This window comes from Schistocerca americana, chromosome 1 (genome assembly GCF_021461395.2).
Source record: "Schistocerca americana isolate TAMUIC-IGC-003095 chromosome 1, iqSchAmer2.1, whole genome shotgun sequence".
Taxonomy (NCBI): domain Eukaryota; kingdom Metazoa; phylum Arthropoda; class Insecta; order Orthoptera; family Acrididae; genus Schistocerca; species Schistocerca americana.
Window position 1 is genome coordinate 609,622,795 of NC_060119.1, and position 12,857 is coordinate 609,635,651.

The following is a 12,857-nucleotide window of genomic DNA, read 5'->3' on the forward strand; positions in this document are numbered from 1 at the left end:
GTTTACAACTACTTTCAAAACACGAAGTTCATAACGCTTTCGATCCTCCTTCCACACAAATTAAACGATCGCTCATGCGGATCTGCGAAGTTATCAGCGACTGAAATAACCAATCAATTTGATTAAAGGTATGAATCAAGGACCCGTAGCAGTCTCAACGCTGGGACTTTTTTCGTAAACAGCAGACGGACTGGGTGAGTCAGACTGGTGCATATGGGCGTACTGCTAACAGGTGGCACGTTGAAGCTTCACGGTGAAAACACCGCCGCGAGACGCTCCTCCACGCGTTTCTCGGCCCTAATTTCACGGAAAACCATAAACAGTGACTTTCCTTGCCACTTATCTTACGAACTGCTCTACTCTGAAAGACGAGTTCTCCCTTATGGCTTACTCATTCATCCAACATGACTATCGCGGCGTATGCACTCTTAAATCCCTGCTCACGAACACTATATAAAATTAAATGCGCACTTACAATAATTAGCTAGTCACAAAAATAACTGTTAATGTCTATCTATTATTAATGGGTCATCTTGGTCAAAAGCTTTCTTTTCTTAATAACACTTAAAGACACGTTAACACGAGAATGTCTTTCTCAAACAGTACCATATCCGCAATGATCGAACTAGATTTACAGTCCTAATGTGTAACTGTCGCCCGTGCGCATGTCGTACACTGTAGCAGGCCTTAGTAGTACTGCGCAATAAATTTTCGTTCTGGGGAAGTTCGACGTATCCCTTTGGTGGCTACTGTCGCTACGTACAGATGCATTAGTGTTATTTTGTAATCAAAGCAGATTACCTTTGAGAAACAGTTACCAAAATGTTAAATAAAGCATGTTCCAATCACTACTGGAAGAAGTATATCACAATTTGACAATAGCACAACACTTTACGAAAAAAAAAATTAAATATTATTTGGTTTTTCTCCATATTGTGAAAACGGTATCTCCAACGAAATCTTGTTTCATGCAGAACAAATGAGCTAGTTGCGCTTCCATATGGTACACAATTGCTGTTTACGCTAATACGTCATGGTAGAAACCAAAGCCAGTTTTTTAATAATGTATTGTTGAATCACGAGAACAAAACAATGATTTATATCACAAACAATGCCAATATATCACCCAAACTAAATCATCAGATAGGCGATAGATACTATCCACATTAAGTTTTTATAGGAAGCGTTTATACATTCAACGAATCTAAAATGGATATTTCGTCCAAATAATAACTGACGTTCCCGTGAGTGCTACAAAAACAAGGAAAATCCATACTGTAACTACATAAATTCCCCGTGAAAAAGGAATCCCCGAGCAACACTGATCCCATCTCCAGTCTGACTCCGCAATATTTGGGCGGCGTTTGATGCCAGAGAGCAAAATGGCCTTCAGCCGCTGACCCGCCAAGCGAATGTACACTCTTCGCTTACGAAGTTCTCTGATCACACTTCGTCACTCGCCGTAAACACGAATAACTCAACCGCCGGCGTACTGCTAGTAGTACTGTGTCGTCAGTTCCCGTTCCGGCATTCTTGCTCGGTAATCTCAAGACATTTCCGGTAATCATTTACCAAATAAGGCTCCTGCCTTGCAAAAGGAAAATTACATGTGCTTTTGACCATACATTACACTGTCAATACGCCCCTAATTTACCAATATTCCTGCTAATTCAAGTGCAAAAAATAAATGTTATTACAAGAAAGAACGATAATTGATACGGATAGCATATCAAGTAGAAATCGTAAATCACATCTGTGGGCTGAGTCTCAAATGCTCATTCGCTGCGCGATGGTAAACTAAATAAGAAATGCACGAACGCAATAGCGTGCAACCAATATCGCTATCAACGATGCAAGCACAGTTTAAACAGTATTATAGCACACTTAACAGCTACAGTCATTTTTTCTAGCTCTCAACTACTATTCCTCATACAGTTTACTAACTTCGTCTGACAGCACCTACACAGATAAACAAAACACACACACACACACACACACACACACACACAATCCACAGAAATACGCTTCTGATTTTTGACGACTTGTCGAACAAAGTGAACTCAGCGACCACACCACTGCGGAGCAGCGGTCGATTGCTGAGACGTATTGCGTTATCCTAGAGCACTAATCGACATAAGTAGTGGGCGTACTTACTGGGTAATACATTCCCTGCGGCGGAAGAAAAAATGCCCCTGAGCCCCACAGTTTGGCTGTTGGTGATGAACGGCTAGCACATAGAAATCTCTGTACCGACGGCACACCGCACTCGCCCTTGCCCGGCTTACGACCAGCCTGGACGGAAACACCGTTCACAACACGTCACGTTCAACCGGCGACGGAGCTACACGGACTGGCCACTCTCTCGGTCGGGCACACGGTAACAAGCGCCGCAGAACTGTGACTACGATAGCCGGGCAGCAGGTTAGGCACGCTCGTAAGGCGAGGGGACGCGAAACGGTAAGCGACTGCACACTCACACACTCGCGCGGGCCGGCAGCACACTTCACTTTCCCGACTTGGCTGCTACCTTCAGACTGCCCCACCGCCTCTACCGACTCGCCTGCAGAATGCAGATCAATGAATTCCCCTCCGCACCGCCAGCCAGCGGGGACTGTTGCCAACTCTTCGCGCGCGACTCCACCGCCCTGACATCTAGCGGCAGCTGTTGCAACTGCGACAATCCGACGGACAGCGCCCTCTTCTCGGCTGTGGTGGCGGCACTGATACCGTAAGCTTTCATGTACGAGCATGAAACTAATTCGCAACGAATTAATGTTAATTCTTTCAATTAAACAAATGTCTTCAAGTTAAACGCTGGTAATTTCCTGATGTCAAAACAGTGAAGGGAACATTATCATATGCACAAGATACTCCCGTTCCCAAAAAAAATCTCGGTAATGAAGAATTAAAGCCAAAATTTCATGTCATATCTATTGTTCCGAAGTGCCACGTACATTGGGCTTGTCGTTCCTTCAGTGACGTGTCAATGGTTTCCAAACACGGTGAACGCAATCGTGGTCCAAAATGTAAGACTGGTTTATTGGTGTGCTCTTCGTTGTGATGAAGAGGACTGGAGATGCTCGAATGAGAACTGTAATGCCAAAATTTTGCAGTCGGAAGCGGAACAGCATTTTTTCTGTTGTTCCCAATATTTTTTTTTCTTTTACTTGCAACCAGATCTTCAGAAAATACAACAGAAAAATTAAACCTGAATCACAAACATAAAATGCGAATTACAAACACGGATTTTTAAAATCGTGTCTCTTCTATTGGAAAAAGAATACTCTAAAATAAAGCAAGGTCTGTTCTTGTGGATCAGCATATGTTACATTTAATGCGTATAAGATGCGTTCGTTGCCAATCTAACGAAAAGGCCATTTTGGATGTATACAGGATGAACCATAACTTCAACAACAAAATTTCGCAAGTTGTCTAGAGATATTTCAAATGTGTGTGAATTCCTAAGGGACCGAACTGCTGAGGTCATCGGTCTCTAGACATACAAAATACTTATACTGACTTAAACTAACTTATGCTAAGAATAACACACACACCCATGCCCTAGGGAGGACTCGAATCACCGGTGGGAGGGGTCGCGCAATGCGTGACATGGCGCCCCAAACTACGCGGCCACTCCGCTCGCTAGGGATATTTTCCGACTATTTTGGTATGAGGTTGCATTCAGTGGTTCGTTACAGAGTGATTACATTTCATTAGTTTTCTTAACCTTTGCATCGGTATTGCATTAGAAATATCTGCACAACAGTGACATTGTTAACAGTATGCGTTGTATGTCTTGTTTGGAGACAAAATCTCATGGAACTTGCTGTTGACAACACTAAGGCCTATTTTACTCTTGGTCCTCAAGCTTGCATTCAGTGCTGCTTGGTCCAGTCTCGGGTTGTTCCTTTTAAGCAGTGTTAGTACGTTAATTGTGGTACACAAGGGTATGGATAGGTTTACTCATGAGAATCGGCCGATATGCATTTCGTCTGTGAGTTCACGTTGAACACAACGGAAAAACGGCACGAAGACGATATGCTCAGCTGTTTCCGCTGCGACGCCAACCCCGTAACAGCAGTTTTGCATCTTTATTTACGTATAGCCATATATTTTCGTGTTATTACGTTTTGGTGATTGGATATTAGTGTTTTTCACTGTTATGGAAGTATTTTCACAGAAACAAAGGTAATTCTAGCAACAAAGGTTGTTATGTAATAATTGCATCATTATTTCATAACGCGCCACCTGAGACCACGGGTCTTTATATACCAAAATACTCAGAAAATATCCCTGAACAAACTCCTGAAATTTTGTCGATGGAGTTCCGATTCATCCTGTATAACTGACGAGTTGTGCGTAGCTTCTTCTCCCACTCCCAGCACTACGTGTGCGCGTCCTCAACGCGTGAGGTAAAACATAAACTCAATTTTTTTTATAACAATAATTCTACAGCTACAGCGACACTGTACAAAATACTGTGAAGTGCTCTAGCTCAGCTACTTCCTACTGTAACAGTTAATAATATTTCTTCCCGTTCCTTTCACATATGGAGCGGTTAAACGACGAATCACACAACTCCAAAGGCTATCAGTTCAACTTAGTTAGGGATAAGAGTTTACGAACTAATTTAATTGGAAAGGTCGCTTATCTAATCTTGTATGGAAGGAAAATCAAAGACTGCGCTTTATTGCCGGAACAGAAGATGCAACAGGTTTGCTAAAGAGACTCGCTATATTACGCTTGTCCGTTCTCTGCTAGAATATTGCTGTGCGATCGGGAATCCTTACCAGATAGGATTGACAAAGGACACCCAAAAAGTCCAAAGAAGGAGGCCTCGTGAAATATGGGAGACAGTCAAGGATATGACAGGCGAGTTCGGGTGGCAGTCATTAAAAAAAGACGTTCTTCGTTGCGGCTGGTTCTCTTCAGGAAATTTCAGTCTCGAACTTTCTCCCCCTATTGCGAAAATGGTTTGTAAAAAATGATCATCGTAATAAAATAAGAGAAACCAGAGAACGTAAAAAGCTCGTAAGGAAGACTCAGGTGTTCGTTTTTCCCGCGCTATTCAAAAGTGGGACGGTAGAGAAGTAGTAGGAAACTGGTTCGATGAACCGTTCGCCAGATACTTTAGTGTGAACAGCAGAGTAGTCACGTAGCTGTAGATGCAGATATGGATCATAAAAGAAGGAAAGTAGAATATATGCATTGAAACACGAAGGACCAGTGTCATATGCGTATGTAAAACGGAATATCGCAGAGCGTTATGTCGACAATTGGTAGCACTCTTGCTCTTCTTTCGGCAGCAGGAAATTATCTCGCGTTGGTAATTTGCATGTCGCCTTCGATGCCGCTCGGACAGGGTCGCGCAGCATCCCACTGCAGCCGGAGTGAGGGAGCGAGCGAGGAGGACTCGGGGCGCAGGTAGTCCGTGACGTAGTTGGCAGGTAATCCGGTTGCAAATTTCGCAGATTTCTGGTTGGGTGCAAGTTTCACTGGTGCAGTTTTCATATCCCTCGGTGACACACGGGATGCAATATGTGCCAGAATTTCCTACCTGAATGATGTTCGGTCGGCCACCACTGCTTCAAGAGTGCGTCGATCTTGACTTGCGTCTGTACAACGTGAGCTCCCAGAGCCTGGTATACAGGTGTGGTTAAGTGTTCCGTAGACTACTACTCAGAGCAGCGTCACACCACCGATACATTGTGACCAACATGTGCAGCAGTCCGTCGATGCGTCTACCCAGTTACCAGCGGGCCCATAACATGAGCTCGTTTAAATGGCTGCAGTTGTTCAACAGGAGCATGCGCTCGTCGATGGGGCATGGTTGTTCCTAGAATGAAAGCTGCAGTCGCTGTTCACATTGTAATTGTCTGCACAGGAATAACAGAGGGTTCACAGACGAGCATTTTGCGCGCCATCTGATCGCCGATGACTGTGACAAACGAATCGCTAGCACTACAACTGCTCATTATGCACATATCATATACCCTGGTACAACCGAGCTTAGTCCTTGAGGATACTACAATTTTTCGGATACTACAATTTTTCCCACGCCGTATATGACCTGCATATGACATAAAATCTTACTATTTCGTAAGATATTGTATGTGGTTAGCTATGCCATTTTAATGACTTTATGTAGGGTGCTAAAAAAAGTGTCGAACACTTTGAGAGGTGGTAGTACTCATCGAAACAAGAAAAAAGAGTCCAATAAACATGGATCCAGAAACGCATACTTTCCGAGATAAACGCGTGTTTGTAGAAAGGGCTGCGTGACGCTTGGTTGCGGATATTAGCACAGTCGTTGCACTGACGCTCTGTCAAATGTGTTAGGAGGGTATTACGTCTTACTCACAGTACTCTACTCGCCATTGGGTGGTCTGCAGTCAGTTGTGTCGTTCAAGTCGTGTTGTAGGCCACGTTAGTTTTCAAATGGTTCAATGGCTCTGAGCACTATGGGACTTAACATCTGAGGTCATCAGTCCCCTAGAACTTAGAACTACTTAAACCTAACTAACCTAAGGACATCACACACATCCATGCCCGAGGCAGGATTCGAACCTGCGACCGTAGAGGTCGCGCGATTCCAGACTGAAGCGCTTAGAACCGCTCGGCCACATCGGCCGGCTACGTTAGTTTTCGGCGTGTTTGTGTGCCTTATTGCACAGTACAGTCAATCCTGGGTAAGTATCAAGGTATTCTACCTTCTTCCAAACGCGGTTTGACTTTTGTGCTTATTGTTATAAATGGTGTAGTACATTTCCGTTTTCTCTCTTCCACCACTTCTTAGCAATGGAAGCCTACTACTCGACAACTGGAATGGTGGAAATGATATTCTGCGATGGTTTATCCAATGCATGTAACTTGTGAGCTCGTGTCCTCTACGCTGAAAAACATCCACAAGCGCAGAGTGCCATCTTTTAAGCTCTTCGGCAGGCTTTTCCAGCGTCTGAAGGACGCAGGTACCCTTGCACCTCGGAAGACTGACAGTGGATGCTCCTGCACAGTCCGCACGTCTGACATGGAGGGGCATGTGCTACGTTCGGTGGAAGAAACCCCTGAGACCAGCGTGCGACGATTAGCGACACCAGAAGGCTTCTCTCGCTCTATGGGGAGGTACTTCGTTAACAACTCCTGTACCCATATCATCTACAGCGCGTTCAGGCCTTAAGGCCACAGGATCATCATGGTAGACTGCGGGTTTGTCAATGGCTATTGCAGAAGTGTCCAGCAGATCCACAGTTCCCATCCAAGATTTTATTCGCGGATGAGGCAGAGTCCACAAGAAATGATGACGTAAATTGCCATAATCAGCATGTGTGGCATATGTAAATCCCCAAGCAATTCGCGAAAGAAGGCATCAACACCGATTCTCAATGAACGAATGGGCAGGTGTACTTGGCGACAGATTAAAAGGGCCATACTTGCTACCACAAGGATTAACTGGGGCGCATTACCTGGACTTTCTCATTAACATATACCTTACCATGCTGGAGGCTGTGCCATTGCAGCAACGAACGCAAATGTGGTTCAAGCATGATGGCGCACCACCAAGCTTTCGTCACAATGTGCGCGAACATCTTACACAGGCATTCCAGGACCACTGGATTGGTCATGCGGGCATCCACACCTTTGCCTGCTCGTTCCCCGGGCTTCAGTCCCCTAGATTTCTGGTTATGGGAACTGGTCTACGCCACTCCAATCAAAGATGTGCGGACACCACAGGGTCGCATCTTCAATGCTTACCAGCATGTATAACAACAACATGGTATACTTCAAAGTCTGCATCATTCCTTACGCCGGAGGGCTGAGCGGTGCATTGCCACGAATGGGCGCCACTTTGAACACCTCCTGTAAACACGTGTTTATCGCAGAAAAGTGCATTTCCGGACCCATGTTTTGTTGGACTTATTTTTCTTGTTTCGATGAGTACTACCACCTCTCAAAATATTCAACAATTTTTTTAACACTCTGTACAGTATTCTGCTCCTTAATGAACATATTAAGTGACAGGAGTGCATCCCTAAATCGACTATGGCAAGTTCTCAAAGGTTATTTTATTTTTTTAAGAACTACTCTTAGTCCTTCACATGTGTAGGGACAGCAAAATTGGCGATGTGTATCTCAGAACGGGAAGACTTCAGAGAAACATAAACTGCAGATGTTCCAGCCAACATTGCTTCCACTGTGAAACACCTCGTGCATGGTTATCTCCCAATTTACGTTTACTGAAGGACGTCCCAAAAACTATGAAATACTTGAGTTGATCAAGTTCAGTCTCACTGTTTCGTTAAGTTTTCAGTAAAGGAGTCGTCAACTGTACTTTACTTTGTTTCCTAAACTTCAATCCTACAAAATACTTGGGATGTGGATCGCTGAATTGTATAAAACATCTGTAGTGAGAGTTTATTTTGGTAATGTGGGAAACCACTCCTTACTTCAATCCGTCAGGTAGTACTTCTTGTTACAGCGTTACTCTTCAGCAACACCACTATAAAACTATGAGTAACGGCTCTGAGCACTATGGGACTATGAGTAACGGAGATCTGCCTTTATCTAATTGATATTTTGGCCCTAATGGTGAAACTGAAGGGAACGTAATGTAACATATTCTCCACTACTTCAACTTTCACTCACATAAATTACTTTATAAAGGGTTGTAGACGCTGATCTCTACTGAAATTAAAGATGTTGAATATGATTATACCGATTTATTATCAGAAAAACGTAAGAGTGAAATACGCTGAGCTAACATAATTACTCATCACCAGAAAGAAGATGACTAGTGCTGCAGTGCAACTGACAAAGTTGGGAATGGGTGGAGCCCTACACCACGGTTCCCGCTTGGTGTGTGGATAACGTAACGCGACTATAATTCACTGGACTCAAACTACACGCTAATGCACACGCATACGTACACTGATCAGCCAGAACATTATGACCACCTACCTGATAGCCGGTACGTCCATCTTTGGCACAGACAACAGCCGTGACGCATCATGGCATGGAACAATGAGGCCTTGGTAGGCCGCTGGAGGGAGCTGGCGCCACATCTGCACACACAAGTCACCTAATTCCCGTAAGTTCCAGGGACAGGAACTCGCCACTGTGTGTCCCTCGAACCATTCCATCACCTTTGTGACATGGCACATTAGCGTGCTGAAAAATGCCGTTGGGAAACATTATCGACGGGAAGGAGTAAATGTGGTCTGCAACCAGTGTACGATACTCCTTGGTCGTTATGGTGCGTTGCACAAGCTTCACTGGACCCATGAATGCCCACGTGGATATTTCACAGAGCATAATGGAGACTCAGCCAGCTTGTCTCCGTCCCGCAGTACACGTGTCAAGGAGCTATTCCTCTGGTAGACAACGGATTCGCGCCCTCTCATCAGCATGATGAAGAAGTGTCGGGATCCTTCACACCATGCAACGCTCTGCCACCGCGCCAACGTCCAGTGCCGATGGTCACATGCCTATTTCCGTCGTAGTTGCCAACATCATGCTGTTAACATTGACACATGCATGGATCGTCGGCTGTGGAGGCTCACTGTTCGGTGCACTGTGTGTTCAGACACACTTGCACATGCAAGTTAGTTTGGCCATAGTTTGCCGCCTATCCTGTTTTGACAGCCTGCCTGGCCTATGACGTCCGTCATTTGTCATGTGCATTTGCCGCCCAACGCTACAATGTCTGAAAGTATTTTCACCTTGTTTGGGCCTCGTCTTGAAGACTCACCGCAGCACTCCTCGAACACCCGACAAGTCATGCAGTTTCCGAAGTAATCGTGCCGAGTCTCCGGGCCATCACAGCTCCGGCCCATTGTCAAACTCAGATAGATCGCGGGCCTCCCAATTCTGCACACGGACAGCACGCCCACTGATACTACATGCACATGTTGAGCCCTGTTTGTCGAGCTTCGGCTGCTGCTGTTTGCAGGGACAAACGGCGTATAGGGTGAGCAACTGACATAGAACATTCCCATCGAGCCGGAGCAGCTTAGTGATACCACGTACCGTCGGATGTGTGCAATGCGGTGAACTAGGCGCCGCAGTATGGACTCGACGGACGTACCATCAGCCTCTACTGCTCGATACAGGACGCGGAACAGCTTCTTCATACCAGACACGAAAGTACGATACTCCACAAACCAAGGATATCGGTCAGGAAATTCGCTCGGATTTGCCTCTTGGCAACAAACCGATAATCGACCAGAATTGCCTTGTACCTAATCCCAAGAGTACGGTGGGCCACAGAACACTTACAATTCCGGTAGTCTGGTCACGACTCCTCTCCGGCAGTCTAATCGCGACCCATATGCTCTCCGCACAACATCCAAAACGCGATTCTTATCTGTAGTCTTAAATGCTTTTCAAAACCATATGCTCCACATGGAGTTGTTTCAAAAACCACATTCCACCACTAGTGGACCGTGTTTTTAATCAATAGCGTATTTTTTTAATGCTCGGCACTGCCTCCTCTCAACAGATGGGCAGATTGTCTTCGACCAATCCTCTCTCCACTGCGACACATGCCCTCCGGTACATGCCTCGACATCACAGTCAGATTGTCAATCAAGACATCGCTTCTCTCTTCGTGCGGGAACACCGACGTGGGAACCAGCGCACCCCCCCAAAAAAAGCAAGAACTCTTATAAGGCCTGGGCTGTGGACGTCAATCTGTGCCGACCCATTTTGCTGACTGAAGCGAAAAGTTTTCCTTTCACAGGCCAAAAATGTGTTCTCCGTGAGGCTAAAAAAAAAAAGTCAGGGCTACCTACGAAAGCTGAGACGCACTCTCTCTCCTCTGCAGGGATCAATTACTAGCGTCCTGTGCCGGTGCCGTCCGGCAAAGGAGCAGTAAAAACTCTGGCGCCGGCCTCTGAGCGAAATGCCTCGTGTCCCGCAATTAGCGTGTCCCTGCATGACATCGGTCTACACCCCCTAATCGAGACTCTCTCCGCCTGTCGCCCAGCACACCTGAGCTCAGCCCTTCGCATTTTGTGAGTTGTCTGCCATAATGTGATTGTTTCGCTATCTATGCTATCGGCGACCGCTGCACTCAATAACAGCTTCAACTGGCCATAAGGAAGACGTATTTCCAACATGAGCACAATGACTTCACCTCGAAATACAGCATGCAAAACTTCATCACAACCAACAATAAGCCTAATCAATGTCAACTGGTCAATGTGTCTTCTTGATGCTACACGAGTGCCCTAATCTGCATATGGCCGGCCGCGGTGGCCGAGCGGCTCTAGGCGCTGCAGTCCGGAACCGCGCGACCACTGCGGTCGCAGGTTCGAGTCCTGCCTCGGGCGTGGATGTGTGTGATGTCCTTAGGTTTAAGTAGTTCTAAGTCTAGGGGACTGGTGACCACAGATGTTAAGTCCCATAGTGCTCAGAACCATTTGAACCATTTAATCTGCATATGGGATCAATTAAGTGCAAGAGAGGCGAACGCAAAGGACTAGCCACCCTTCACTGGTTAAACTGAGGAACTGAATACTTCATGATTTTTGCTAAAGAGTTTAAATGATAGCAGTTGGAGTGTAAGTACACTCTGCCTTCTTTCATTGTGTCCTAGACGCATTTTCGCATGCAAGGCTTGCAAGCGTAGATTGTGCTGCGCTTGGGAAGTCCAGCAGTTAGTTAACACCCGTCTGCAGGATGTACCACACGCATGTGCAGTTGTCGATAACAGATGTGCGGGGCTGTACACAACTGCTCGAGGCAATCCTGTGATATTCCTCATGATGGAAGGAAGGAATTTGCTCAAATATGTTGGAAGGAAAGACGAAGGAAAATATTTCCTCCTTGCACAAGACGGTCTGCATCCTGCTCTAAAAGAATATATAAAACGTAAAAAAAATTAAAACACGGAGATAAGAGTTGGACATTGTTATCTGATTTCCTGGCATTGGATTTCAAATGGTTACTCATTCTGCTGCTGACAATGAAATACAGTGATTACAGAAGTCGCAGTGAATTACTACCTGCTCTTTCACCTAGTAGATGGGGGAGTCATACACTAAATATGTTTATTTCTGAACTACGGAAACAATACTTTCTGAACATGAAGTCCACTATGTACATGTTTATTCATGAACTACCGGAACAGCGTTTTCAGAACATTAAGACCTTTTTACAATTGCGCCTGCTTGGTTTCCACAACATACCCTCAGAGCGTGCAATGAGAACGTATATTCCATTTCTGTACCATGAAACGAAAGAATAAGCCATTAACATAAATGTAAGAAATATCCTAGTTTATAGTTTCCTTGATCGACAGAAATACATTTTTGGAATCGCACAACAAATATGGGAGAGGGCGTTACAACTGAAAACTACTAAACGCGATCTAGAACTGGCAGTACAGTATATGAAGAAGAGCGCAAACAGCAAACGCTGTTGCTCGGTTTTTACAATACTTAAAAATTTATTTATGTGGTTTATCATTGACTGAGAGCTATACTTTTATCGTGCTCTTTGTCTCATGAGTTAGAGAAAAGATGTTTCGTGCTTTACTGCCATCTGTTCGTTCACACTAATTCCCTGTTCTGGAAATGTGGTATATTTCACTGTGCACAATGCAATCGTCTGATGTAGAAACCAAAGATCTCGAACTAACCGAGGAACTTCGGATTAGAATTCTTCCATTTATTTTGCGTGTCCCTTTGTAAAATCACCATTCCTCTTGAAAGCATTATTCAAATTCTCCAGACCAGATGCACCTCCGGTTTGACTACATGGATAACATACAATTTTGTTTTTCTTCTTATCCTCCCAGGTACATTACAAAAACAAGATCATTTAGCAATCTTCTCGTTGTTATTGTTTGATTAGGGCGC

At 45.0% G+C, this 12,857-nt stretch overlaps 1 protein-coding gene across 10 annotated transcripts in view; it reads right to left on the minus strand.

The window, feature by feature from the left end:
• LOC124607261 (RNA binding protein fox-1 homolog 3-like) overlaps positions 1 to 2,586 on the minus strand; it is a 468,620-nt gene extending 466,034 nt beyond the window's left edge. For 8 of the 10 annotated variants that reach the window (XM_047139609.1, XM_047139592.1, XM_047139577.1 and 5 more), the window contains exon 1: positions 2,155 to 2,585. In XM_047139609.1, coding sequence (XP_046995565.1) covers positions 2,155 to 2,166 — 12 coding nt within the window. In that variant the 5' untranslated portion in view covers positions 2,167 to 2,585. Of the gene's footprint in view, positions 1 to 2,154 lie in introns of all 10 variants that reach the window. The other 2 variants (XM_047139561.1, XM_047139554.1) reach the window with 1 other exon arrangement.
• Positions 2,587 to 12,857: the final 10,271 nt, after the last annotated feature.